The sequence below is a fragment of the Cherax quadricarinatus genome, chromosome 29 (assembly GCF_038502225.1).
Source record: "Cherax quadricarinatus isolate ZL_2023a chromosome 29, ASM3850222v1, whole genome shotgun sequence".
Lineage (NCBI taxonomy): Eukaryota > Metazoa > Arthropoda > Malacostraca > Decapoda > Parastacidae > Cherax > Cherax quadricarinatus.
In genome coordinates this window covers 37,537,728-37,564,856 of record NC_091320.1, presented here as the reverse complement: position 1 = coordinate 37,564,856, position 27,129 = coordinate 37,537,728, and the positions used below count along the sequence as shown (strand labels likewise).

Sequence of the window (27,129 nt, the reverse complement as noted above, 5' to 3'; positions counted from 1 at the left end):
TCTTTAGAATCCCCCAAAAGCACAGTATCATCAGCAAAAATTAACTGTGTCAGCTCCCATTTTGTATTTGATTCCCCATAATTTAATCCCACCCCTCTCCCCAATACCCTAGCATTTACTTCTTTTACAACCCCATCTATAGACATGTTAAACAACCATGGTGACATTACACATACCTGTCTAAAACCTGCTTTTACTGATAAGTAATCTCCGTCTCTCCTACACACCCTAACCTGAGCCTCACTATCCTTATAAAAACTCTTTACAGCATTTAGTAACTTACCACCTATTCCACACACTTGCAACATCTATTACATTCCTCCACTATCCACTCTATCATTGGCCTTTTATAAATCCCTAAATGCAATGAAAACTTCCCTTTCTTTCTTTCTTTCAACACACCGGCCGTATCCCACCGAGGCGGGGTGGCCCAAAAGGAAAAACGAAAGTTTCTCCTTTTACATTTAGTAATATATACAGGAGAAGAGGTTACTAGCCCCTTGCTCCCGGCATTTTAGTTGCCTCCTACAACACGCATGGCTTACGGAGGAAGAATTCTGTTCCACTTCCCCATGGAGGTAAGGAAATAAACAACAAGAACAAGAACTAGTGTAAGAAAATATTAGAAAACCCAGAGGGGTGTGTATATATATGCTTGTACATGTATGTGTAGTGTGACCTAAGTGTAAGTAAAAGTAGCAAGACATACCTGAAATCTTGCATGTTTATGAGACAGAAAAATGGACACCAGCAATCCTACCATCATGTAAAACAATTACAGGCTTCCGTTTTACACTCACTTGGCAGGACGGTAGTACCTCCCTGGGCGGTTGCTGTCTACGAACCTACTACCTAGAAAACTTCCCTTACCTTTTTTAAATACTGTTTGCACATATGTTTCAGTGTAAACACCTGATCTACATATCCCCTACCCATTCTAAAGTCCTTGCTCATCTGCAATCCTGCTCTTTGTCTTACCTCTAATTCTTTCAGTAATAACCATACAATACACGTTACCTGGTATACTCGGTAAACTTCTTCCCCATAATTTTTACAATCTCTCTTGTTCCCCTTCCCTTTATATAAAGGGAATATGACCATTTAATCCCTGTCTGTTATGCTTACAATTTTTTGCTAAAAATGAATCAAATGTGGATTTTTTTTTTTCAAATTTGGCTCTCTTAATTATATATGAGTTATGATTAAATTTTGAATTTCATTTTTTCCAAGTTGTTTTTGGACCAGATTCAGTTTGTGTGTATATTACTTTTTGGTGCATGTGTGGCAAACTGACATTAGTCAATAAAAGTAGAATTTAAAATCTCAAAGCAAATCCCAATTTTTTTTTTTTTTTTTTTTTCACAGGGTTTTATAAGTTTAGGGTAGGGTTCTTAACTTTATTTACAAGCTAAGAGCTGTTACCTACATCACCTCATTTATGAAAGCCTTTTTATTATTATGAGACACTGTTATTTCACTTTTTGCAATTGTGCGTTCTGTGTCATGGACTGGGAATACATTTATCACATAAAACAAGGGATGCCCTTAGTCTTTACAATGTTCAAACCCAGTCCATTAGCACTTACAACTTGTTAATGATCCAGGATGGACTCAGAAATGTTCCAGATTTTATTTCCTATTTACTGAGAATATACTGTAACTTACAGGCCCAACAGCAGGTAGAGAGACCCGGTACTCAGGCACCGTTGTCAGGGAGAGTTCGATGGATGGGTACTTACCTGACAAAACGCCTGGCAGCTTGGACCACGCTCAAAGTTCTCTACTCACAGTACCAGGTAACAGTCGGGTTTCCTTTTCTCTCACTTTTCCAGCACAAAACCATGTGATGTATTTTACAGACAGGGAAATATCACAATATCTTGCATTAGTGTAAAGCACCCTTCTGGCAAGACAGTGATGAAGTGAATGATGGTGAAAGTTTTTCTTTTTCGGGTCACCCTGCCTTGGTGGGAATCGGCCAGTGTGATAATAAAAAAAAAAAAAAATAGTTGAGTGTATCCATTGTCCTGCTTCACAATACCACAAATGTAGTTGATTATAGGTAATTCAGATGACACTTCAGTACAGTGATGGTGCTCTAATAAGCACAATGATTTAAACAAAATAAAAGCATGAACCTTGCCCTACAAGATCCATGGAATGTTTCACTGAGAGACTGTTTTTTTCTTCCAGGGTTCAGGTGCAGGCGGAGAGTTGTGGGTGGAGGTTGGAGCTGAGGTTGAGGAGGTCCAGAAGGAAGTGGAGAGAGCCAGAGAACAGATGGTGCTGGAATGGGGCCAGAGGGTCACCCAGCAGATCCCCAAGTTGCTGGTCACACCAGTCCTTGCACGGGATAAAAACCACTTTGGTAAAGTGATATTACCCATAGTTTTTTCACCCTGTGGTTATTTATAAGCTATATTCTCAGTGTGTGTGTGCACACTCATCTATATATGGTTGCAGGGGTCTAGTCCCAGCTCCTAAGTAAGTAAGTAACTGAAATGACAAAGGTTATTTACATCATCAACTTGCCACTTGCCAAATTCTCCCAGCATCAGGTGCTTTATCATACCTGTTCTTTAAACCCTGCTCTTAAAACTATGTATGGATCTTGCCTCCACCACTTCTTTGTTGAGGTCATTCCACTTCCTGATCACTTTGAGACTCGCTGATATCCCTGTGGTTAATCTGTCTTTAACTTCTAATTGTGTCCCTAGTACTCACCTAGTTGTGGTTGCAGGGATCAAGTCATAGCTCCTGGCCTTGCCTCGTATCTGTTTCTTGTCTCTTAGACAGCCTATCCCTATTTCCCATCTACCCTATCAAGTTTTGTGTGTGTGTGTGTGTGTGTGTGTGTGTGTGTGTGTGTGTGTGTGTGTGTGTGTGTGTGTGTGTGTGTGTGTGTGTGTGTGTGTGTGTGTGTGTGTGTACTCACTATCTGTACTCTCCTGTTTGTGGTTGCAGGGGTCAGTTCTCAGATCCTGACCCTACCACTTAATTTGCCACTCTTCAGATTCACTCCCACTTAACCTTGTGTGCCCTATCATACCTGCTCTTAAAACTATGTATGGAGCCTGCCTCCACCACTTCCTCATCTACATCATTCCACTTCTCAACCACTCTGAACTGAATAAATACTTCCTAAGATCCTTGTGACTCATCTGTGTATTTAACTTCCAGGTGTATCCTCGAGTTCTGTTTCTCGCCTCTCAAACAGCCTATCCCTGTCAACCTCATCAATTCCCCAGAGTATTTTGTATGTTGTTATCATGTGTTCCCTGGTTCTTCCATCCTCCAGTGTCTTTAGGTCTATTTCAGTTAGCCTCTCCTTGTACCTCATGTCCTTTAACTCAGGAACAAGCCTTGCTACATACTTCATTTTCTCCAGTTTCTTAACAGGATTTTTCAGGTGTGAGTTCCATACTGGTGTAGCATACTCCAAGATGGGGCCAACATATGTTATATAAAGGACCCGGAATTACTATTAGTTGAGATTCCTGATGGCTACTCTTAGTTTGCCAGATGAACATTGGTTTTGAAGGTTATTTAGCTGATTTGAGCTTCTGGTGTTATACAGGGAACTGTGCTCACACCTAGGTGAAGTCTACAGCTTCTGTTCCCCTAGTCTATTCCCCATTTCTGATCTTGCTCCTTCCCTAATCTTCATTACCCTTTGGAGCCTTTCTTTGTCCTCATCTGTTCTCTTCATTAATTTTACATCATCAGCAGTCAGGAATATATCTGAATTAATAGCATCTGGAATATCATTTGCTTAAGCAGAAACAGTACTGGTCCTAATACCAATCCTTGCAGAACCCCTGTAGTTACTCTTCCCCATTCTAATTTCTCTTGCTTGACAGTCATTCTTTTCTTTTTTTTTATTAACACATCGGCCATCTCCCACCAAGGCAGGGTGGCCCGGAAAAGAAAAACTTTTACCATCATTCACTCCATCACTGTCTTGCCAGAGGTGTGCTTAAACTACAGTTATAAAACAACAACATTAACACCCCTCCTTCAGAGTGCAGGCACTGTACTTCCCATTTCCAAGACTCAAGTCCAGCCTGCCAATTCCCCTGAATCCGTAAGGCCTACTGTGTAGGCGAAACGTTTCGAAATAAAGATACCTAACTGTTGTATATGTGTCTTACCTAACAACCTGTCGGTATTTTATACCATTTTAATGTTCACTTCCCTGAATCCCTTCATAAATATTACCCTGCTCACACTCCTATAGCACTTGAAGTCCTAAAAACCATTTGCCTCCATTCGCTCCTATCTAACATACTCATGCATGCTTGCTGGAAGTCCAAGCCCCTCTCACACAAAACCTCCTTTACCCCCTCCCTCCAACCTTTCTTAGGCCGACCCCTACCCCGCCTGCCCTCCACTACAGATTTATACACTCTCGAAATCATTCTATTTTGTTCCATCCTCTCTACATGTCTGAATCACCTCAACAACCCCTCCTCAGCCCTCTGGATAATATTTTTAGTAATCCCACATCTCCTCCTAATTTCCAAACAATGAATTCTCTGCATTATATTCACACCACACATTGCCCTCAGACATAATATCTCCACTGCCTCCAGCCTTCTCCCTGTTGCAACATTCACCACCCATGCTTCACACCCTAAAATACTCTTTGATCCACCGAAGCATGTTCCCTGTTATTCCCTCTTGAATCTCAAGTTTAGGCCCAGCCTCTTATGCGATACAGTAGTATGAAACATCTTTCGTTCTAAACAAATGCAATCCACCCAGCCCTCTCTCTCTCTCTCTCTCTCTCTCTCTCTCTCTCTCTCTCTCTTGTCACTTATCTGTGTGTTTGTGTTTTTGTAGTGCAGTGGCCTAGTGGTTCTGTATATGACTTGTATTTGCTAAACATATAAGCCTGCCTTGGTGGGAGATGGCCGATTTGCTAAAAAAAAAAAAAAAAAAAAAAAAAAAAAAAAAAAAAAAAAAAAAAAACACCTGAGGTGTTGAGCAAAGTTTCTTACATGTGTTACAACTGGACTATTATATTTTGCATTTCTCACAATGTTTAAGCTTCTAAATTTGATAATTACAAAATTTCCATGTCAGGAGTCGGGGGATGGCGGGTTCAGCTTCCAGGAGAATTACAGTCAGTTGTGTGGGAGTCAGGCCAGCTGCTACAGGCAGGAATCCGTCCCCCAGAATTGGCATCTCATCTTACTCTTCATTATCAAACTCTCCAAACTGCTGCTATGGGCCTTCATCTGACACTGAAAGACTATCATTCTGTGCTTGACCAACTGAGCCCAATACAAGTTAGTATAGCTTTTATTTGTTTTGTGTAACTTTTTATAGCAAATTATAAGAAGAGTTTTTATGATGATGGTATGTAACTTCTAGTAAGAAACAACCTCTCTGAATATTAGGATTCTGGCATGATCTAAACAATTTTTAGGTAGCTCAATGGTAGGATGTTTGACTCACAACAGACTACTCTCATTTGATTACTGGGTAGGCAAGATGTATAGATAAATTTCTATACACTTGCTGTTCTTGTTCAGCTAGCAACAAATAAGTATATGGACATTAGTCAACTGTTGTAGATTACATCAGTGTAATGGGTGGTGGTCTTCCTTTAGTGCGAGCTCTTAGCATGTAAACTGAACTGTATAAGTAAAAAGTTGTGTATATTGTATCAGTCTGCATATTTATTAATAAGATCAGTATCATAGCTCATCATTCATATAATGAAGCATGCATTTAGCTCCTACGCTAGATGCTAATTCAAGTTAGTGTCTGGTAATTCTGATATTAGCGGGAACTTCTGAGTGCTGAATTATCCGGTGCTGATCGTGTGTTGGCGGCGGGTCAGCGGGTAGTGACCTGGTCTCCAGCAGCACTAACACATTTCAGTGCATCCTGCAGAGATGTCATTGAGCATGTTCGTGCCCTTGCCAACAAACTGATCAGGTGAGTATGTATACATTTTATACAGTAGTTATATCATTTGTTGTATTGCATTATAATTATGTCCATAAGGAAGTGTTAAATCTTTACGAGTCATTTCATCTCCTGGGAAATGGAAGAGGTTGAGGGTAGATATAGTTTGATGATAAGAAGATAGCTCCAAATCATTGGATCAAAACCCCTTTACCAGCAATAAGACATTTCTTTTAATGAGATTGTTTATTATTATTATTTTTTTTTTATTATCACACTGGCCGATTCCCACCAAGGCAGGGTGGCCTGAAAAAGAAAAACTTTCACCATCATTCACTCCATCACTGTCTTGCCAGAAGGGTGCTTTACACTACAGTTTTTAAACTGCAACATTAACACCCCTCCTTCAGAGTGCAGGCACTGTACTTCCCATCTCCAGGACTCAAGTCCGGCCTGCCGGTTTCCCTGAACCCCTTCATAAATGTTACTTTGCTCACACTCCAACAGCACGTCAAGTATTAAAAACCATTTGTCTCCATTCACTCCTATCAAACACGCTCATGCATGCCTGCTGGAAGTCCAAGCCCCTCGCACACAAAACCTCCTTTACCCCCTCCCTCCAACCTTTCCTAGGCCGACCCCTACCCTGCCTTCCTTCCACTACAGCCTGATACACTCTTGAAGTCATTCTGTTTCGCTCCATTCTCTCTACATGTCCGAACCACCTCAACAACCCTTTCTCAGCCCTCTGGACAACAGTTTTGGTAATCCTGCACCTCCTCCTAACTTCCAAACTACGAATTCTCTGCATTATATTCACACCACACATTGCCCTCAGACATGACATCTCCACTGCCTCCAGCCTTCTCCTCACTGCAACATTCATCACCCATGCTTCACACCCATATAAGAGCGTTGGTAAAACTATACTCTCATACATTCCCCTCTTTGCCTCCAAGGACAAAGTTCTTTGTCTCCACAGACCCCTAAGTGCACCACTCACCCTTTTCCCCTCATCAATTCTATGATTCACCTCATCTTTCATAGACCCATCCGCTGACACGTCCACTCCCAAATATCTGAATACATTCACCTCCTCCATACTCTCTCCCTCCAATCTGATATCCAATCTTTCATCACCTAATCTTTTTGTTATCCTCATAACCTTACCTTACCTTGTTTAATTAAGAATAATTAGTATCTAATAAATATTGAATATGAGCTGAGGACACCTGAGGATTCCCTCAGTCACTTCTCAAGGAAAACAGTTTACTTTCCTGCTATTTTCCTGTTATTAGTGCCAGGGACCATTGCCTCTGCTGCCCAATCACAGATAACATCTCCTGATTGATGGCCTGATTGGTCAGGCTATTGTTGCTAGCAGCACCACAGCCTGACGGGTCAGGGATGACCTGCAGGAATTTGTCAAGTTCTTTGCTGGAGAAATTTAGAGGTCTGTTGGGAATTTTCCCTAATAGTTGATGGATGGGCATGCACCCTGCTTTTCATTAGGGGTATTTTGCATTATATATTAATCCTTCCACTCACATAAAAAGTAATTTCAGTGTGCTGACTTAGAACCAGTCTCTACTGGATTTTCAAGGTATAGATTATGGTGTATTTTTCTCACCTATGTTCCAGGGAGTGTAGTCTGAGGGACTTTCATCATCATTCAACACTTTCACCTCACTCACACATAATCACTGTTTTTAAATACTAAATTAAGCATTTAAAATACTATACTGTCTTTAATGCAAAATAAAAATTTTGCATATGAAAAATTTACATAAATCTGGTTAATTATTTTCCTTTTTGATATGCCAACTTTTAATTTTGCAGTGAAACTAACCAAACAACCTTGTCTAATATTGCTAAAATTTATGTAATGTGAAGTAGCTTAATTTACTTTCTACCTGTCTTACAATGTGCATAGCTTTAATTTACTGTTTTCCTTGGAGTGGGACTGAATCTTCTGGGAGCCCCCTCAAAATTCTGAAGGTTAATGGCTTTGTTGTTTTGCAGCATCAGCCATCACCTGGAGGATTACTTGGCCACTATACAGAACACTCGTCTCATGACTGTGTCCCACATCACCGCTCACCCTGCAGAAGGTCCTCCTTCACTTCAGGTAAAGATTTTTCCTCTCATTTTTGTATATGCTTATTTTATGTTCTTATTGAATTTGAGCCTGTAATATTTCTGACCAAAAAAAACATGGAACTTTAACCCTTTCAGGGTTTCGGATGTACTAGTACGGCTTACGCACCAGGGTTTTTGACGTACTAGTACGCCTAAATTCTAGCACACTCAAATCTAGTGAGAGAAAGCTGGTATGCCTACATATGAAAGAATGGGTCTATGTGGTCAGTGTGTGCAGTATAAAAAAAATCCTGCAGCACACAGTGCGTAATGAGAAAAAAACTTTGACCGTGTTTTTGGACTAAAACAGTGACTTTGCACTGTATTTTCATAAGGTATTTATTGTTGTATTCTAGTTTTCCTGGCCTCATTTTAATGAATGGAAGACATATTACAGAAATTGAGATGATTTTGACTGGCTTTACAATGAAAAGTACCTTGAAATTGAGCTCGAAGTAGCAGAAATGTTCGATTTTTACCAAAGTTCAAAAGTAAACAAATCATGCTAAGCTTCCAATACACGTCAACTGGTGAGTCTAATATTCTTTCACAAGTGCGTCAATATTATTTATACCATTTCTATACTAATGCAGTACTCTGCATAACAGTAAATCTTCTATTTTTTGTGAGAATAAAAATTCAAAGCGGAAAGCAAAAGAATGTAAGAGGGGTGTGGGGACATGACTAGTGAACAGAGGAAATGTTATTTTAGTGCCAGGAATGTCTTTCTTGTTTATTCTGGATCCTATTTGGAAACTGGCATCTTTTGAAGTTTGTGTGAAATTGACAAAATTGCTAAATTCTGACCACTATATTGGATAGTTGAAATTGGTAAATGGGTGGTTTCTTGTACTCATTCGATAGAAAAATGGAGTTCTAGCGAAATAGTTATGATTTTTGTCGACTAGTACTCTGGAATTGGCCGAAAATAGGGTTCAAAGTGGGCAAAATCGCCGATGCGTAAACATCGTCCAGACCGCTAACTTCGCGAGAGCATAATTCCGTAAGTTTTCCATCAAATTTCATACTTTTGATGTCATTATGATCGGGAAAAGATTCTCTATCTTTCCATAAGAAAAAATAATTTTTTTTTTTTTTAAATTTTGGCGACCCTGAGAACAAGTCTCGGAGAGGGTCTGGCGACCCTGAAAGGGTTAAGGTCTCTCCTACAAAGATGATAACATCTGTTAAGGTGATTGATCTTGGAAAAGATATTGCATGAGAAAAATTAAAAGCTGCTTAACCCTGCTTAAATCTTACCCAGTACAGACAATAACAAGTGTGTTGCTATTATTACAGTGGATTCACAGCAACCTTTGCAAACACCTATGCTCTCTAATGGTCCTGTACTGTGGATAACTGTATACAGAATTACAGTATATTTTTTGTCAACCTGACATGAAAAACTGAGAAATTAACAGTATATGTTCGTGTATGTGTTGGATGAATCTGTTGTAATACAGGAATCATGTAAAGGAGCTGCTAGTAAGTGTGTGAAGTACCTTATCCTTTCTTTGGACAGCTGCCACAGAATTGTTTATCTTTAATAACAGCTGCTGAAGAGGGAATGTTGAGGTGCTTTGGTCATTTAGAGAGAATGGAACAGAGTAGAATGACTTGGAGAGCATATAAATCTGTAAAGGAAGGAAGGCAAGATAGGGATCGTCCTCAAAAAGGTTGGAGGGAGGAGGTAAAGGAGGTTTTGTGGGCGTGGGGCTTGAACTTCCAGCAAGCGTGCATGAGTGTGTTAGATAGGAATGAATGGAGACAAATGGTTTTTGGTACCTGACGAGCTGTTGGAGTGTGAGGAGGGTAATATTTTGTGAAGGGATTCAGGGAAACTGGTTAGCCTGACTCGAGTCCTGGAATTGGGAAGTACAATGCCTGCACTTTAAAGGAGGGGTTTAGCATATTGGCAGTTTGGAGGGACATATAATCTGTCTTATCTGAGCACCTCTGCAAAGACAGTGATTATGTATGATTGTTGGTGAAAGTGTTGAGTGTTGATGAAAGTTTTTTCTTTCTTTTTGGGTCACCCTTCCTCTGTGGGAAGTGGCCGATGTGTTAAAAAAAAACCAGCTGCTTGGACAAAATGAAAATGTTACCATAGTTCTCATGTTATGCTTGCGGTTGATAGAGGTAGATTTTCCAAAAATTTTTATCATTGTGGTGCCTTGTCATTCCTATCTTATGTGTTATAGGGATTATATCCATTTGGAAGTTTTATAAAAACATCCATTGTACTTCATCATAAATGCCAGCAGTAGCAACACTTTCAAGGTGGTTGAAGTTGAACAGGTCACTGGTTCTTGACTAATGTGCTGCTGATATTTTAGTTTAACACAATGGCCATCTTCCACCAAGGCAAGGCAACCCAAAAAAAAAAAAAAAAACTTTCACCATCACTTACTCCATCACTGCCTTGCCAGAAGTACATTGATACATACTACAGTTCAGATGCCCCCTCCCACACTACAGAATCCCCACCCCTCCCTCAGAGTGCAGTGAACGAATCATTTTAAAAATTAAAAAAAGGCACATTACTTATGACTCTAGTCACCTAGTGTATATAGCTCATCTCGACAGATTTTTCCCATGAAACACAGATTACTCGCATATAGTAAGAATGAAACTTTTGACAATGTTTTGGTCTGACTTGGACCAGTATTGTTCCAGGTACGGTATTGTGTTTTTTATTTTTTTCCCACAAAGTTACATAACTCAAGTGCTACTCTCACTGAAAAAAAAATTATATTGAAGATCTAGGACTTTATAAGGAACATTTCAAGGGTATCATTGCCTGAAAGGAAGTACTGCTCAACTTTCAGGAGGTCCTTGAGTGTCACTTTGATATGGATGATTGTTAGAATTATCTTATAATATTCTACCATCAGTTCCCTACAGCCATCTAAATCATTAATACAGTGGACCCCCGGTTAACGAACTTTTTTCATTCCAGTAGTATGTTCAGGTGCCAGTACTGACCGAATTTTTTCCCATAAGGAATATTGTGAAGTAGATTAGTCCATTTCAGACCCCCAAACATACACATACAAACGCACTTACATAAATACACTTACATAATTGGTCGCATTTGGAGGTGATCGTTAAGCGGGGGTCCACTGTATTTCGTTATTCACAACAATTTTTTTATACTAACAATAATCTACACTCATTTCTAAACATCTCCCAGTCTTCATTAAAATTAGCTAAGTTTTAAGGTGGCATTATTAAAAACATTTGAATGTCAAGTTTGTCCACTTAGTAAACTTTGAGAAAGTTTATCTTAAAACTTGGATTTGTTGAACTTTCTTCCATTTATACTACAGTAATTCTTACACACTTGGTGTTATTGTAGTAAAATGCGATTGGAAGACATACCTACTGTTATTTCATCATTATCTTGTTCACATTTCTATTACACCTAACCTTATAATACTGCTACTACTGTAGTGCACAGCTTTTACAGTCACACAAAACTTATTACTACAGCAAGTATGTGTACAGTAATGTTGTGCTGCATACTCTTACTGTAATGTTATTTGTTGCACCTACCTATAGGAGCTGTTGGAAGACTGCAACCAGAGTTGTGATGAAACTGTTGATGAGCTTATTGACACCTTTGAGAAACTGGTCACAACACTTGGGTCTGCTGGACTCTTATTGGCTGGTGCTGAAGAGGGAGCTCCAGAAGCACTGGCCTCACACATACGTGCTGCCCCAGAAGTTAAAACAAGATTGACACCTTTTCTAATACACTGGGAGCATAGTGTGCAGGAGGCTATAACCATGTAAGATTTGTGAATTAAAACATTTACAGTTCAGGATATTTATTTTCCCATGAGTGGATTCTTAATTCTTGTGCAGATGTGTAAGAAGTGAGCATACATTGTGGTGGGAGACAGGTGATATGATGGGAGAGGACACTCATAATAGGGTTATGAGTAGATGGTGGATGCCACATGATGGCAGTATCCAGTTTGCCTGGAGTCTGGATATGCTGAAACTGCCAGACTTCTGTATGATTTTAGTGATAGCATTGTAAGGCTTGTTGGTTCTGGTAATTTTTTGCAATGATTTATCAAAAGTTCCTTTTTTTTTTATCTTGTAGTTCTTTGTGCTAATTCATATCTTTATGGAGGGAAGGAGGAATTATCTGAACATTTGCACCTACTTTTTCTCAAGAAAACAGTTAACTTTTTGAGGGTCCGTGCCGTAGATTTACGGCTATACGTTGAGGGTCCAAACTGTAGATCTACGCCATGAGCTCAGCTCACTCTGATAAGCTATGAGTGGTAAATTTGGGCCTAGATATGAGAGAATACATCTATGTTGTATGTGTGTGCACCACATAAAACAAATCCTGCAGCACACAGTGCGTAATGAGAGAAAAACTGAGACTCTAATTTTCGATTAAAACAGCGAGTTTGCAGTGTTTTTTCATATGTTTTTTATAGTAGTATTTGCGATTTCTTGGTCTCATTTGATAGAATGGAAGATATATTACAGAAATAGAGATGATTTTGATTGGTTTTAGTAATGGAAATGGGTTGAAACTGAGCTCAAAATAGCAGAAATGTTAAATTTTTGCCGATGTTCAGGAATAAACAAATGATCCCACATGGTTAATACAAGCCAGCTGGTGGGTCTAATATACATTCACAAATGTGGTATTAATTATACAATTATTACAGTATTGCATAACAGTAAATCTTCTATTTTTTGGTTTGAATAAAAATTCATTATGTGTGAATAAAAAATCAAAATGGAATTCATTTGTAAAGCCTGAAAACATAACTAATGAACAGTGGAAATGTTAGTTTAGTTCCAGGAATGCCTGCGTTGTTTATTCTGGACCCTATTTTGAAATTGGAATATTTTGAACTTTGCATTAAATTGGCCAAATTACCAATTTCCGATCACTATTTTGTAGTTGAAACAGTTGACTTGGCGATTTCTTGTGCTCAGTCGATGGAATAAAAGTAATACTAGTGAAATAGCTAAGAATTTGGCTAACTGGAATAATGTAATTGGCCTAAAATGGGAGTCAAAGTTGGCAAAATCGTCGATGCGTAAATATCTCTGACACATCAAAATTCGCGAGAGCATAATTTCGTCAATTTTCCATCAAATTTCGTACTTTTTGTTTTATTATCTTCAGAAAAAGATTCTCTACCATCTCATAAGAAAAAATAACAAAATTATTTTTTGAAAATTCTTGGACACTGGTGCGCACTTTGAAATTTGGCCTTTGGACCCTGAAAAGGTTAATAAAAGTTAAGGTAATTTTTTTATTTGGCACTTTTTTTTTTATTTTGCACCAAGACTAGCCTAGTAACTTGACCTTATCTTGCCAAAATTAGCAGAATAAAAAGCTTAATTTCCTGGTCCTATCTGAAGAATCTGCATGTGCAGTAGCTTTATTAAACTATTGGAAGGAATAGATGGAACGAATCTTCAGGCAGGCAGAATTTTTGCTACAAGTGAAGAAAAGTAAATTCATACACCCTTCATAGTTTTCACACATCTTATCACTCAGGATTGTTGCAATTACTCATTTTATTTCTCATATTCACAGCTCAACTCTTATTCAGTAAATTTTGTAAGTATGTAGTTCAGTTTATTTTTCTGTCTAGAGTACTGTACACACTTGTATTACCTGGAGTAAACCTGGAGGGTGTTCTGGGGGTCAATGCCTCTGTGGCCTGGTTCATGATCAGACCTCGTAGTGGATCAGAGCTGGATCAGCCGGGCTGTTACTGCTGGCCACATGCAATCCAGCGTACAAACCACACCCTGCCTAGTTAGGTACTGACTTTAGGGGTCTGTGGGTAATTCCCTTCATGTATGATGAGAGGCAGTTGAACAGTCTTGGGGCCCCTGACACTTATTGTGTTATCTCTTAGTGTACTCATGGTACCTCTTCTTTTTACAGGATGTTAGTAAATAGCATTAGTGAAGTGGAGGGATGGTTAGAAGGTAAAAAAGTTGTGTTTGGGGTTCAGTCAAATTTAACTCCAACATCTACCCTCACGCTCACTCCACCAGCACGAACACTGACCTCTACCCTCGCAGATGCTCTTGGGCACACAGTCAGAAGGTCTGTTCAGTAGAATGTTATTTAATAATACCATATATATATGTCATAAATTGTCCACCATTATCATAATACATTGTGTGATCTTATTTGTATTTTTAAATGCTGTTTTCTAATTGTGGTGAACACTTTAATAACAGCATCCTTAACACTCAAGAAGTTAATATTTTAAAATGCCAGGTTTAATTTTTTTGCACTTGCCTTGTGTTTATATAGTGCTATGGCTTTCCGGCACTGGGTAGAACTAGATGATGGAACGGTATCACTGAACCCAGCACCCACAGCTGATGATGACACACTTGCAGCATCTACCTTCTATAGCCAGGTGTGTTTTGGTGGAATTAAAAAAAAAAAAACTTTTGTTATGGAAACATCGATTAATGATTATTTCATTTGTGCGGTTGTAATATATTTGGATTTTTAAATATATTTTAAATAATTTACTAAAACATTTATTTACATTCTGTATTTTTAACTTTTTTTTCCATGTATGTTAGCACAAATATTGGTCGATTAAGACATACTTTCAAGCTTGTATACAATTCACACATAACTGAGAGAGAAAAGCATATTGAGTTTAGTAAATGCTTTGAGGGACTGGTCCCAAATCTGCACACAGAAATCACTCCCTACAAAGGCCAAAGACATGGCTTAAGGCACCCCAACGAAAAGTAGGGATGTCATTAGTACGCTAAGAAAAGACAATAATTGTCCAGGGCCCAAGACTGCTTAACAGCCTCCCATCAGGAATAAGGAAAATTACCAATATACCTCATCCACTAGGAAAATGATAGGATGGATAATGAGAACCTTCAAAACTAGGATGCCAAGCCTATGATGATTCTCTTCAAATAGCTTGTGCTCTCTAGGCTAGAATACTGCTGTACACTAACGGCCCCCTTCAAGGCTGGCAACACTGCACACCTGGAGAGTGTACAAAGAACTTTCACGGCACACAAAAGTACAATAAGGCACCTAAACTACTGGGAACGTTTGAAGGTCTTTGATCTGTATTTCCTTGAATGCAGGTGAGAGAGATACATGATAATATACACTTGGAAGGTCCTGGAGGGATTGGTACCAATCTTGCACACAAAAATCACTCCTTATGAAAGCAAAAGACTCAGTAGGAGATGCAACATTCCCCAATGAAAAACAGGGGTGCCACGGGTACACTTGAGAGACAACACAATAAGTGTCCAGGGCCCAAGACTGTTCAATTGCTGATGTACATACCACAGCCTGGTTGGTCAGTACCTGACCAACCAGGCTGTGGTTTGTACGTTAGCTTGCGTGCGGCCAGCAGTAACAGTCTGGTTGATCAGACCCTGATCCACCATGAGGCCTGGTCTCAGACCGGGCCGCGGGGGCATTGACCCCAAAACCCTCTCCAGGTAAACATCAGGTAAACCCCTGGCTGCCTTTAAGAGGGAACTGGACAGATACCTAAAGTCAGTACCTGATCAGCTGATTTGTGGTTTGTATGTTGGAGTACATCTGGCCAGCAGTAACAGCCTGGTTGATTGGGCCCTGATTCACTGGGAGGCCTGGTCAAGGACTGGGCCATGGGGGCATTGACCTCTGAAACACCCTCGAGGTAGACTTCAGGTAGCTGGTTTTTATTTTGATCCAGTGACATCCTTGCACAGTGCTCACACTGACCCCTCAGTAGAATTAGGGTTATATGAATTTGTGTTATAAGAACCCTTATTATATAAGTACATAGATTTTATTGTAATATACTAATGGAAAATTTACGTAAATCATAAAAGATCATTTTAATAACTTTATGATATTAGGAACTTTTTGGAATACACTAACTACCATAGTATTAGTTAAACATTGGTTTATATTTCATATAGTTTAAACATTCACCAATTCAACAAATTCTTGTTTGTTGCCAGGTGTCTAGTGATTCACGAAAAAGAGGATAAATAAGTATACACGATTGCAGTATTTGTTGGATTATGTATTGGTAGATAAAAGACTGTTGAGTAGACTTCAGGATGTACATGTTTATAGAGGGGCCACAGATATATCAGATCACTTTCTAGCTACACTGAGAGTATGGGATACAAGGAGAATGAGCATCAGGGAAGAGAGAGGTGAAGGTTTATATTTTTTACAAAGTAGAAGTGATGCAAGGAGGGAAGAGTATATGGAGAAAAAGAGAGAAGTTAAGAGAGTGGTGAAGCAATGTAAAAAGAGAGCAAATGAGAGAGTGGGTGAAAAGAGAACAAATGGATTTGTCATTAAAAATAGGAGAGGAGAGTTATTAAATGGAGAGTTAGAGGTATTGGGAAGATGGAAGGAATATTTTGTACACTAACTACCATAGTATTAGTTAAACATTGGTTTATATTTCATATAGTTTAAACATTCACCAATTCAACAAATTCTTGTTTGTTGCCAGGTGTCTAGTGATTCACGGTTGCATGCTGCTATTGAGAATGTACAAGCAACTTTTGCAAAAGTTATACGTGAGTTGGATATTGATCTACAGAGGTAAGTCTGCCACAAATTAAATGTGATATATTGGCAGTTTGGAGGGATATGTTGTGTATCTTTATATGTGTATGCTTCTAGACTGTTGTATTCTGAGCACCTCTGCAAAAACAGTGATAATGTGCGAGTGTGGTGAAAGTGTTGAATGATGATGAAAGTATTTTCTTTTTGGGGATTTTCTTTCTTTTTTGGGTCACCCTGCCTCGGTGGGAGACGGCCGACTTGTTGAAAAAAAAAAAAAAAAAAAAAAAAATTTTTGTTTTTTTTGCATTAATTTTTGCAGTATATTTTAAGATTTTATATGCTCTTAGAATGTGAGCAAGGAAAAAGTTGTGAAGATCTTCAGGAAAACTGGTTAGCCAGACTTGAGTCCTGAAAGTGGGGAAATACAGTGTCTGCACTCTTAAGGAGATGTAAGGAAGTTGCAGCTCAGAGGGTCATTTAAATTATGACATCCTTGCAGACAGATGTTGAATGAGTAATGGTTTATATTTACTTTTCTAGGTCACTCTTCCTTAGTGGGAAATGGCTGCTGTGTTAAAAAATTATTATATGCTGTATTATTTTGCTAAATATCTTACTAGCTCACTTGGTTTATGCTAGTCAAAACCAAAATAGAAATCAAAATTTGTTTCTATGCGTAATATACAATGTGTAGTTTTTTTATTAGCACATCGGCATTTCACACCAAGAGAGGGTGGCCCGAAAAAGAAAAACTTTCATCATCATCATTCACTCCATCACTGTCTTGCCAGAGGCATGCTTACACTACAGTTATAAAACTGCAGCATTAACACCCCCTCCTTCAGTGTAGTTTACATGTAATAATATATTGTTAAACACAAAGAAAGCCACTAACATGCATGAACAGAGTCAAGAGTGTTGTTATAAATACACTCGGGTATTAGTAGTGGACAACTCTGCCCTGCAGGTGGCCATGTTCATAATTAAAAACCTCATACTTTTAAAATATTTATATGAATAAGATAAAGCTATTGGAAATTTTCACATCTCTATAATATAATTGTATGCTATGCTGTAATTTAAATGCATTGACTTAGGTGATAAACTTTGTTGTATTACAACTTTTTGTTCTATCTTGCTGCAGTTGGTATGCATATGAACATGTTTGGCGTCGTGACAAGGCTGGTACAGTGTCAAGATTCTGCAGGAGTGGGCCATCAGTAAAGGAATATGATGATAAGCTGAGGTTCTACACTCATCTTGCATCAGAACTTTCTCAAGCTTCACAGCAAGTAACCCACGGCTGTGTAAGGTACGACTGTAACAGCAACATCCCCACGCCCCTTCAGAGTGCAGGCACTGTACTTCCCACCACCACCCTTCCTTTATAGTGTAGGCACTGTACTTTCCACTGCCACCCTTCCTTTATAGTGTAGGCACTGTACTTCCCACCACCACCCTTCCTTCAGAGTGCAGGCACCATACTTCCCACCACCACCCTTCCTTCACAGTGTAGGCACTGTACTTCCCACCACCACTGTTCCTTCATAATGCAGGCACTGTACTTCCCACCACCACCCTTCCTTCATAGTGCAGGCACTGTACTTCTCACCACCACCATTCCTTCATGGGTCAAATGACTAGAGACCAGTCTAAATGTTACACGTCAGCCCTTACCAGCCTGATAAGAAGGTCTAACAAATTGTATTATGAAAACAGATTACAAATCATCAGAGGTGATATAAAAAAGACTTAGAAAACCCTATCTGAATTTTTTTTATTTATTATTATCACACTGGCCGATTCCCACCAAGGCAGGGTGGCCCGAAAAAGAAAAACTTTCACCATCATTCACTCCATCACTGTCTTGCCAGAAGGGTGCTTTACACTACAGTTTTTAAACTGCAACATTAACACCCCTCCTTCAGAGTGCAGGCACTGTACTTCCCATCTCCAGGACTCAAGTCTGGCCTGCCGGTTTCCCTGAACCCCTTCATAAATGTTACTTTGCTCACACTCCAACAGCACGTCAAGTATTAAAAACTATTTGTCTCCATTCACTCCTATCAAACACGCTCATGCATGCCTGCTGGAAGTCCAAGCCCCTCGCACACAAAACCTCCTTTACCCCCTCCCTCCAACCTTTCCTAGGCCGACCCCTACCCCGCCTTCCTTCCACTACAGACTGATACACTCTTGAAGTCACTCTGTTTCGCTCCATTCTCTCTACATGTCCGAACCACCTCAACAACCCTTCCTCAGCCCTCTGGACAACAGTTTTGGTAATCCCGCACCTCCTCCTAACTTCCAAACTATGCATTCTCTGCATTATATTCACACCACACATTGCCCTCAGACATGACATCTCCACTGCCTCCAGCCTTCTCCTCACTGCAACATTCATCACCCATGCTTCACACCCATATAAGAGCGTTGGTAAAACTATACTCTCATACATTCCCCTCTTTGCCTCCAAGGACAAAGTTCTTTGTCTCCACAGACTCCTAAGTGCACCACTCACCCTTTTCCCCTCATCAATTCTATGATTCACCTCATCTTTCATAGACCCATCCGCTGACACGTCCACTCCCAAATATCTGAATACATTCACCTCCTCCATACTCTCTCCCTCCAATCTGATATCCAATCTTTCATCACCTAATCTTTTTGTTATCCTCATAACCTTACTCTTTCCTGTATTCACTTTCAATTTTCTTCTTTTGCACACCCTACCAAATTCATCCACCAATCTCTGCAACTTCTCTTCAGAATCTCCCAAGAGCACAGTGTCATCAGCAAAGAGCAACTGTGACAACTCCCATTTTGTGTGATTCTTTATCTTTTAACTCCATGCCTCTTGCCAAGACCCTCGCATTTACATCTCTTACAACCCCATCTATAAATATATTAAACAACCACGGTGACATTACACATCCTTGTCTAAGACCTACTTTTACTGGGAAATAATTTCCCTCTTTCCTACATACTCTAACTTGAACCTCACTATCCTCGTAAAAACTCTTCACTGCTTTCAGTAACCTACCTCCTACACCATACACCTGCAACATCTGCCACATTGCCCCTCTATCCACCCTGTCATACGCCTTTTCCAAATCCATGAATGCCACAAAGACCTCTTTAGCCTTATCTAAATACTGTTCACTTATATGTTTCACTCTAAACACCTGGTCCACACACCCCCTACCTTTCCTAAAGCCTCCTTGTTCATCTGCTATCCTATTCTCCGTCTTACTCTTAATTCTTTCAATAATAACTCTACCATACACTTTACCAGGTATACTCAACAGACTTATCCCCCTATAATTTTTGCACTCTCTTTTGTCCCCTTTGCCTTTATACAAAAGAACTATGCATGCTCTCTGCCAATCCCTAGGTACCTTACCCTCTTCCATACATTTATTAAATAATTGCACCAACCACTCCAAAACTATATCCCCACCTGCTTTTAACATTTCTATCTTTATCCCATCAATCCCGGCTGCCTTACCCCCTTTCATTTTACCTACTGCCTCACGAACTTCTCCCACACTCACAACTGGCTCTTCCTCACTCCTACAAGATGTTATTCCTCCTTGCCCTATACACGAAATCACAGCTTCCCTATCTTCATCAACATTTAACAATTCCTCAAAATATTCCCTCCATCTTCCCAATACCTCTAACTCTCCATTTAATAACTCTCCTCTCCTATTTTTAACTGACAAATCCATTTGTTCTCTAGGCTTCCTTAACTTGTTAATCTCACTCCAAAACTTTTTCTTATTTTCAACAAAATTTGTTGATAACATCTCACCCACTCTCTCATTTGCTCTCTTTTTACATTGCTTCACCACTCTCTTAACCTCTCTGTGACAAATTTGTACAACTATAATGCTTCAATATTGAAATGTTAAAATTTCATTGTTTCAAATACTCAATTGTACTTCATATTGTAAATTGTTTACTGTAATTTCTGTATTATTCCTTACTATTCTTAAGTTAATCTTTAAGTTTGCCCGAAATGCTCAGCATACAGAGGGGCTTTTGGCATGTACACCCAACTATTATACTATTCGTCTGTACAACCATGTAATTTGTGAAAATAAAGAAATCTAAATCTAAATCTAAGGCTGAAATGCAAGGCATTTCAGGCAGCCTTAAAACTGACATATAATTACCAGACATTGAGACACAATACATTAGAATAAAAATATACTTAGTTTATACTTTATTGAAGGTATTGAGTAATTTAACTTAAAATTCTATTTGAAGATATATTAAGGATGAAACTAGGTACCCCATGTACCCCTGTGTAAGTAGTAGGATAAGAAATGTGTCTTATTGCTGGGGAATCATGTATACAATTTTTGGGGAGAACTTTCAGTGGCCAAGGCATTTAAAAAAGACTTATCATGTGTTTTCCTACTTTACAGTTGTAGAAAAAAATAAAACAACATAAGTATGTGATATATGAATGAGTAAACATTTTTATCTGTTGTAGTTTGGATGTTCATGTACTAGTGAGTCAGATAGTTCATCATGCTGCTGATTGGGTGAAATTGCTTGGTAGTGGGCTACTGCAGGAGGCACGTTCTCGTCTTCAGTATGTTCTACACCAAGTCACCGTAAGTTTCACCAAGCATTTACATATGGGCTGAACATATTTCTTACAGCAGTTTATTTATTTAATTGTTCTGCTACATAGGTTATGAGTCTCTTATCACAGTGCTAGAGTACTATGACTTTCCTCCTTTTGTTTTACTGTATAGGGTTTGATTAACCATGAAAACATTCACCTTCACTGTCAATTATAAAGTATACTTGAACCTGTTGTTTGAGAATGAGATAGTATAGTATGATGTGTTCATTATTCTTCTAATGTGCACTTATACTTTGTTATACAGTGGACCCCTGCAAATTCACAGTTCCGAATTTGTGGCTTCAGTAATTCGCGGATTTTTTCTTAGAACCAAACTAGTAATTGTTTGTGGAAATCCCTGCAAATTCGCGGAATTTTTTTTTTTTGGCTTTCTTCATGGCAATATATAATTTTTTCATATGTTTTAACGCTGAATGTTAAGAAAAATATAATTAATTTTGTAACATAATTTTTTTTTTTTTCAACAAGTCGGCCGTCTCCCACCGAGGCAGGGTGACCCAAAAAAGAAAGAAAATCCCCAAAAAGAAAATGCTTTGATCATCATTCAACACTTTCACCACACTCACACATAATCACTGTTTTTGCAGAGGTGCTCAGAATACAACAGTTTAGAAGCATATACGTATAAAGATACACAACATATCCCTCCAAACTGCCAATATCCCAAACCCCTCCTTTAAAGTGCAGGCATTGTACTTCCCATTTCCAGGACTCAAGTCCGACTATATGAAAATAACCGGTTTCCCTGAATTCTTTCTTTCTTTCATTCAACACACCGGCCGTATCCCACCGAGGCGGGGTGGCCCAAAAGGAAAAACGAAAGTTTCTCCTTTTACATTTAGTAATATATACAGGAGAAGAGGTTACTAGCCCCTTGCTCCCGGCATTTTAGTCGCCTCTTACAACACGCATGGCTTACGGAGGAAGAATTCTGTTCCACTTCCCCATGGAGATAAGAGGAAATAAACAAGAATAAGAACTAGAAAGAAAATAGAAGAAAACCCAGAGGGGTGTGTATATATGTGCTTGTACATGTATGTGTAGTGTGACCTAAGTGTAAGTAGAAGTAGCAAGACGTACCTGAAATCTTGCATGTTCATGAGACAGAAAAAAGGACACCAGCAATCCTACCATCATGTAAAACAATTACAGGCTTTCGTTTTACACTCACTTGGCAGGACGGTAGTACCTCCCTGGGCGGTTGCTGTCTACCAACCTACTACCTATATTTCCCTGAATCCCTTCACTAAATATTACCCTGCTCACACTCCAACAGATCGTCAGGTCCCAAGTACCATTCGTCTCCATTCACTCCTATCTGACACGCTCACGCACGCTTGCTGGAAGTCCAAGCCCCTTGCCCACAAAACCTCCTTTACATAAATATTAATGTAAATTCAGCAAAATTTCCATATGTTGGCGAGTACCCATACATTTAACTTTTACTAAATTAAATTATTACCGTATATTTACTGTACGTATACAAAAGAAAATGGGGTTGCATTTATCACAGTATAACAAAGAAAATGGGCTTGCATGAATTACAGTATATATGAGGGGGTAACATCGGTATTTTACATTCTAGCACTGTGGGAGACATAGCAGTACAGTACTGTATACGAGTTTATCTTTACATTCTTTTTTTTTTTTAAGGGTGATGTATGAAACTGAGTTTGAAATTAAATTAAAGTGTTTTGGGGCATAGGGTTTAAACTATAAAAATAGGCATTTATAGGCATTTTTTAACTGCGTCCAGAATTCATGGTTTTTCCAAATTTGTGGGTGGTCTTGGAACGTAGCCCCTGCAAATTTGGAGGGACTACTGTATATCATTCTGCAAGTAATACTTGACAGATGTTAGTTCTAGACATAAAAGAAACAAATGTACTTATGTTATTGTAGATTACGTATTTCGATTATATTTTATGATCATTATCATCAGGAAGTGAATGCTGCACTTCACCAGAGTCCTGATGACCTTTCATCACTGACAGTGGTAATGCGGGCAGTGGGACGAGTCAGCTCAGAGCATGCAAATCTCCACACTTCTTTGCTTGATGTTCGTCAGATGTTTCATACCCTTCATGTTTATGGCATTGAAGTAAGAATATTTTATTTAATGATGAATTATGTAATTTTACATTTCATTATAATTTTGTTCCTGTGCTAGATTTATGCAATGCTCAGTTATTTTAATATTTTTTAACACATCATCCATTTCTCACCAAGTTAAGGTCACTTAAAGAAGGAAACCACATTCACCAGTGCCCACTTCTTATGTCTTTCTATATATAATTTCACTGATGTTTCAGTTAGATGATTGACTAATCTCCACGTGGTTAATGCTTATAGATGAGACTGTAAATGAAGTTACTGCTGGTGTTGGGAATGGTACAAGCCTGAGAGAGAATGAAAATGGTGAATGTATCAGAGGATAGTGGCACTAACACTTTTTTATGTGTGAGTTATAGCCTTTGGATGTTGCAGAGGGAAGGAGCCTGGAGGCATTGCAGTGTGTGGTGTAAATATGCACAGAATAAAAAGGGAATAATTAATGGACTGTGTGGTGATATGAAAGGTATAATAGAGAGGGCAGAGGAGGGGTTGTTAAGATGGTATGATTTAGAAAGAATGGAGCAAGACAGCATTACCAAGAGGGTGTAATTCTAGGGTAGATGGATGGAGGTGTAGAGTGTCTTAATAAAATAAAGTTTATTTTCCGTGATACTACATAGTATTGCATTTTACTGTATGTTATAAAATACTTGGAAAATCCCATAGTTATGCAGTGCATTTTGGGTAGACCTATGATTAAACTAATGTTAAACCAAACATAAGGTCAGAGTTTTTCTTTACCCATCATGCACCACATGGGGCAGAATTGTCTTATACTGTGTACTCACGTCACAGACCCATTCTCTCATATCTAGACCAAAGCTTACCACTTACAGCTTATCTGGGTGAGCTGAACTCTTGACGTAGGACTACGTGAGAGACCCTGGCCTCAATGACATAGTTCTTTGTGACAGCCACTGAAAGGGTTAAGCTAGTTATAGAATAGACATATCACATAAAAGCTCATGAAAATTTAATGAAATTATATAGTTAGGGGAATTAGGTACAATTACTGTAGTCTGAGGAATAGCTCCTGTGAAGCAGGGTTTTAGAGAAAGGCGTATGGGAATGTGTTAAATCAGAGTGAGCAAAGACAAGCGTGCTTTGGGATTTGATATGTTGCAGTTTGAACATGGTAACATCTATGAAAGGATTCAGAAAAACTGGTTAGCTGGATTTGTGGTCTGAAGGGAAGTACAGTGCCTTCCTTCTTGAGAATGGGTAGGGAATTACCTGGAGTTTACCTGGAGAGGGTTTCGGGGTTCAACGACCCTGCGGCTCGGTCTGAGACCAGGCCTCATGGTGGATCAAGGTCTGATCGACCAGGCTGTTACTGCTGGCTGAGGATGCTATAGATCAGTGGATCATTTAAATTGTGAAGTGCTTGTACTTTTGGAAAGAAAGCTAGGGAATAAGTGATGGTGAATATTTTCCTTCTCTGGGTTACTTTGACTTGGTAGGAAAGAGGCAGTGTATGTCATGATTTTTTTTAGTTAGTCTGCCAAACAATCTTAACTTCCCTAACTGCTCATTTCTGCACAAAAGTAACTTAGCAACATCAATTACTAAATTAACATAATAGAACTTATCATTCTTTTTGCCTAGGTTTTAGAAAGTGATCATGAGGGGTTGGAGAATACTGCAGAGCAACTTGAAGTGCTCCATCACAGTGCCATTACTGTGCAGAAGAATGTTCAACCTGTACAAGCATTCTTCCTCAGTAACACCAAGAAGAAGGTGGCAGAGTTCAGGGAAACTGTGAAGCATTTTCATGACAAGTTTGTGACCCAAGGTCCAGGTGCTGTTGGTGATAACTTGGATAAAGGTGTTGAACTATTGAAGGTAAGTTTAGTAATCCTCAGAGTTGAAGAGTGGGTAGTGAGCTGCAGATTTTTTATTGTGTTTCATTATAACCCCTAATATTTGCAATTCATATACTGTATATAGTATTATTCTTGTTTTAAGGTTGAGTCTTCTAGGAAATCTTCCTTAATACTGTTCTTGTTTAATTTAGATCTGTTTATTTAGCAAAAATTCAGAGACTTTATTATTTCATTAGTTTATTTCTTTTCATAAAATTTTGGTAAAACCTTAAACACCTGCGCTCTCACTGAGGTAGAGTGGCCCAAGAAAGAAGAAGCACATTTATAGTTATTCATTTAATCACTGTCTTGTCAGATGCATAATTTAGATGTTCCTCCGAACAGCAACATTCCTGTCCTTCCTTCAGAGGTCAGGCAGTGTACTTCCCACCCCCAGGACTCAAGTCTGGCTAACCAAGTCCCTGGCACTCATATCCTCATTTACCCCATTTCTCCAACCTCTTCTGGGATGATCCCTATCCATTCTTCATTCCATCTTAGATTTATACATCCTTTCATCCTATTTTGCTCTATCTTCTCTAAATGTCCAAATTTCCTGTACAACCTCTCCTCAGCCCTCTGAATAATACTTTTAGTAACCCCCAAGCTCTGAGTTCTCTGAATAATAAATTTATTTATTCAGAAGAAATTCATTTAAAAATATAAAAAACACAGTTTTATGATTATATTGACACTGAGTAACATATTTCTTTCCACAGTGTCTGTTAAATTCAAGTGGAAACTAAACCAACATAATTTGTGACAAAATCTGTGATTGATCATAACATTGTGTGAGAAAGGTCCTGTTTAGGTGCAGGCCCTGGTGATGATGTAGGGCTCTTGATTCAGGGAACTGGAGCTACCCTTCCCTTCCTCAGATTAAATATAATTGTTTTCCATTCCCTATGTTCTGTATGACGCTTGTAAGTTTAGTGCTTACTGGACTTGAGTCCCGGAGGTGGGAAGTGCAATGTCTGCACACTATCACTGGCTCACCTCTGGCAAGACAGTGATAGTGTGAATGATGGTGAAAGTGTTTCTCTTTTGAGTCACCCTATCTTGGTGGGAGACGGCCAACACGTTAAAGAAGAAAATAACAATAATGATGTGAGAAGGGTAATGGTAATTGTCACAGTATTTTAAACATATACTACACTGTATTAAAGGTACTTGGGTTGATAGCTTGTAATACAATAGTGTTTATTATTGATGATGATTGTTTATAATACAGATGCATTTGTATTATGTTTATTTGTATACCTGGAGTATACCTGGAGGGGGTTTCGGGGGTCAACGCCCCCATGGCTCGGTCTGAGATCAGGCCTCATGGTAGATCAGGGTCTGATCAACCAGGCTGTTACTGAGACACAAAGGCTTTTCATAGGCAAGTGCTGTTGGAATGCGAGCAAGGTAAAAGTTATGAAGGGATTCAGTGAAAAGAGTTAGCTGAACTTGTGTCTTTTAGGTGTAAAGTACAATGTCTGCACCCTGAAGGTGGGGATGGGGATGTTGCAGTTCGATGGATCATCTAAAATGTGACATCAGCAGATTTCTGGAAAGACAGCAGTTGAATGAATGACAGTGAATGTGTTTCCTCTCTTTTAAGTCACCCTACTTCGGTGGGAGATCCCCATTGTGTTAAAAAAAAAGTGTTCTCATCATTTTAGGAGTACTCTGATGAAGTGTTAGTGTTTCTTAAACAACGACAAGAACTGGATGAGGAGGAAGACATATTTGACTTGGCAGCAACACAGTATCCAGGACTTGACAATGCCATTCTCGTTTTGAACCAGTTGAAAGATGTTTTTAATATCTACCAGCAACTAAGAGTAAGTAGTTAAAGAACATAAATATGAGTAGTTTTTTTATAT

The 27,129-nt window shown here is 39.0% G+C and overlaps 1 protein-coding gene across 6 annotated transcripts in view; it reads left to right on the top strand.

Annotated features, from left to right (window-relative positions):
• The window catches only part of LOC128690453 (dynein axonemal heavy chain 10-like), a 208,076-nt gene that overhangs the window by 38,183 nt on the left and 142,764 nt on the right, over window positions 1-27,129 (top strand). For all 6 annotated transcript variants that reach the window (XR_011392579.1, XR_011392580.1, XM_070089747.1 and 3 more), the window contains 14 exons: window positions 1,668-1,796; window positions 2,194-2,368; window positions 5,086-5,291; window positions 5,792-5,946; window positions 7,939-8,044; window positions 11,617-11,846; window positions 13,991-14,155; window positions 14,369-14,477; window positions 16,566-16,657; window positions 17,766-17,933; window positions 21,123-21,246; window positions 23,224-23,382; window positions 25,002-25,238; window positions 26,926-27,087. Coding sequence is in view for 4 of the 6 variants with exons in the window: in XM_070089747.1 (XP_069945848.1) it covers window positions 1,668-1,796; window positions 2,194-2,368; window positions 5,086-5,291; window positions 5,792-5,946; window positions 7,939-8,044; window positions 11,617-11,846; window positions 13,991-14,155; window positions 14,369-14,477; window positions 16,566-16,657; window positions 17,766-17,933; window positions 21,123-21,246; window positions 23,224-23,382; window positions 25,002-25,238; window positions 26,926-27,087 (2,217 nt within the window). In the remaining 2 variants the exon portion in view is untranslated. The remainder of the gene's footprint in view (window positions 1-1,667; window positions 1,797-2,193; window positions 2,369-5,085; window positions 5,292-5,791; window positions 5,947-7,938; window positions 8,045-11,616; window positions 11,847-13,990; window positions 14,156-14,368; window positions 14,478-16,565; window positions 16,658-17,765; window positions 17,934-21,122; window positions 21,247-23,223; window positions 23,383-25,001; window positions 25,239-26,925; window positions 27,088-27,129) is intronic.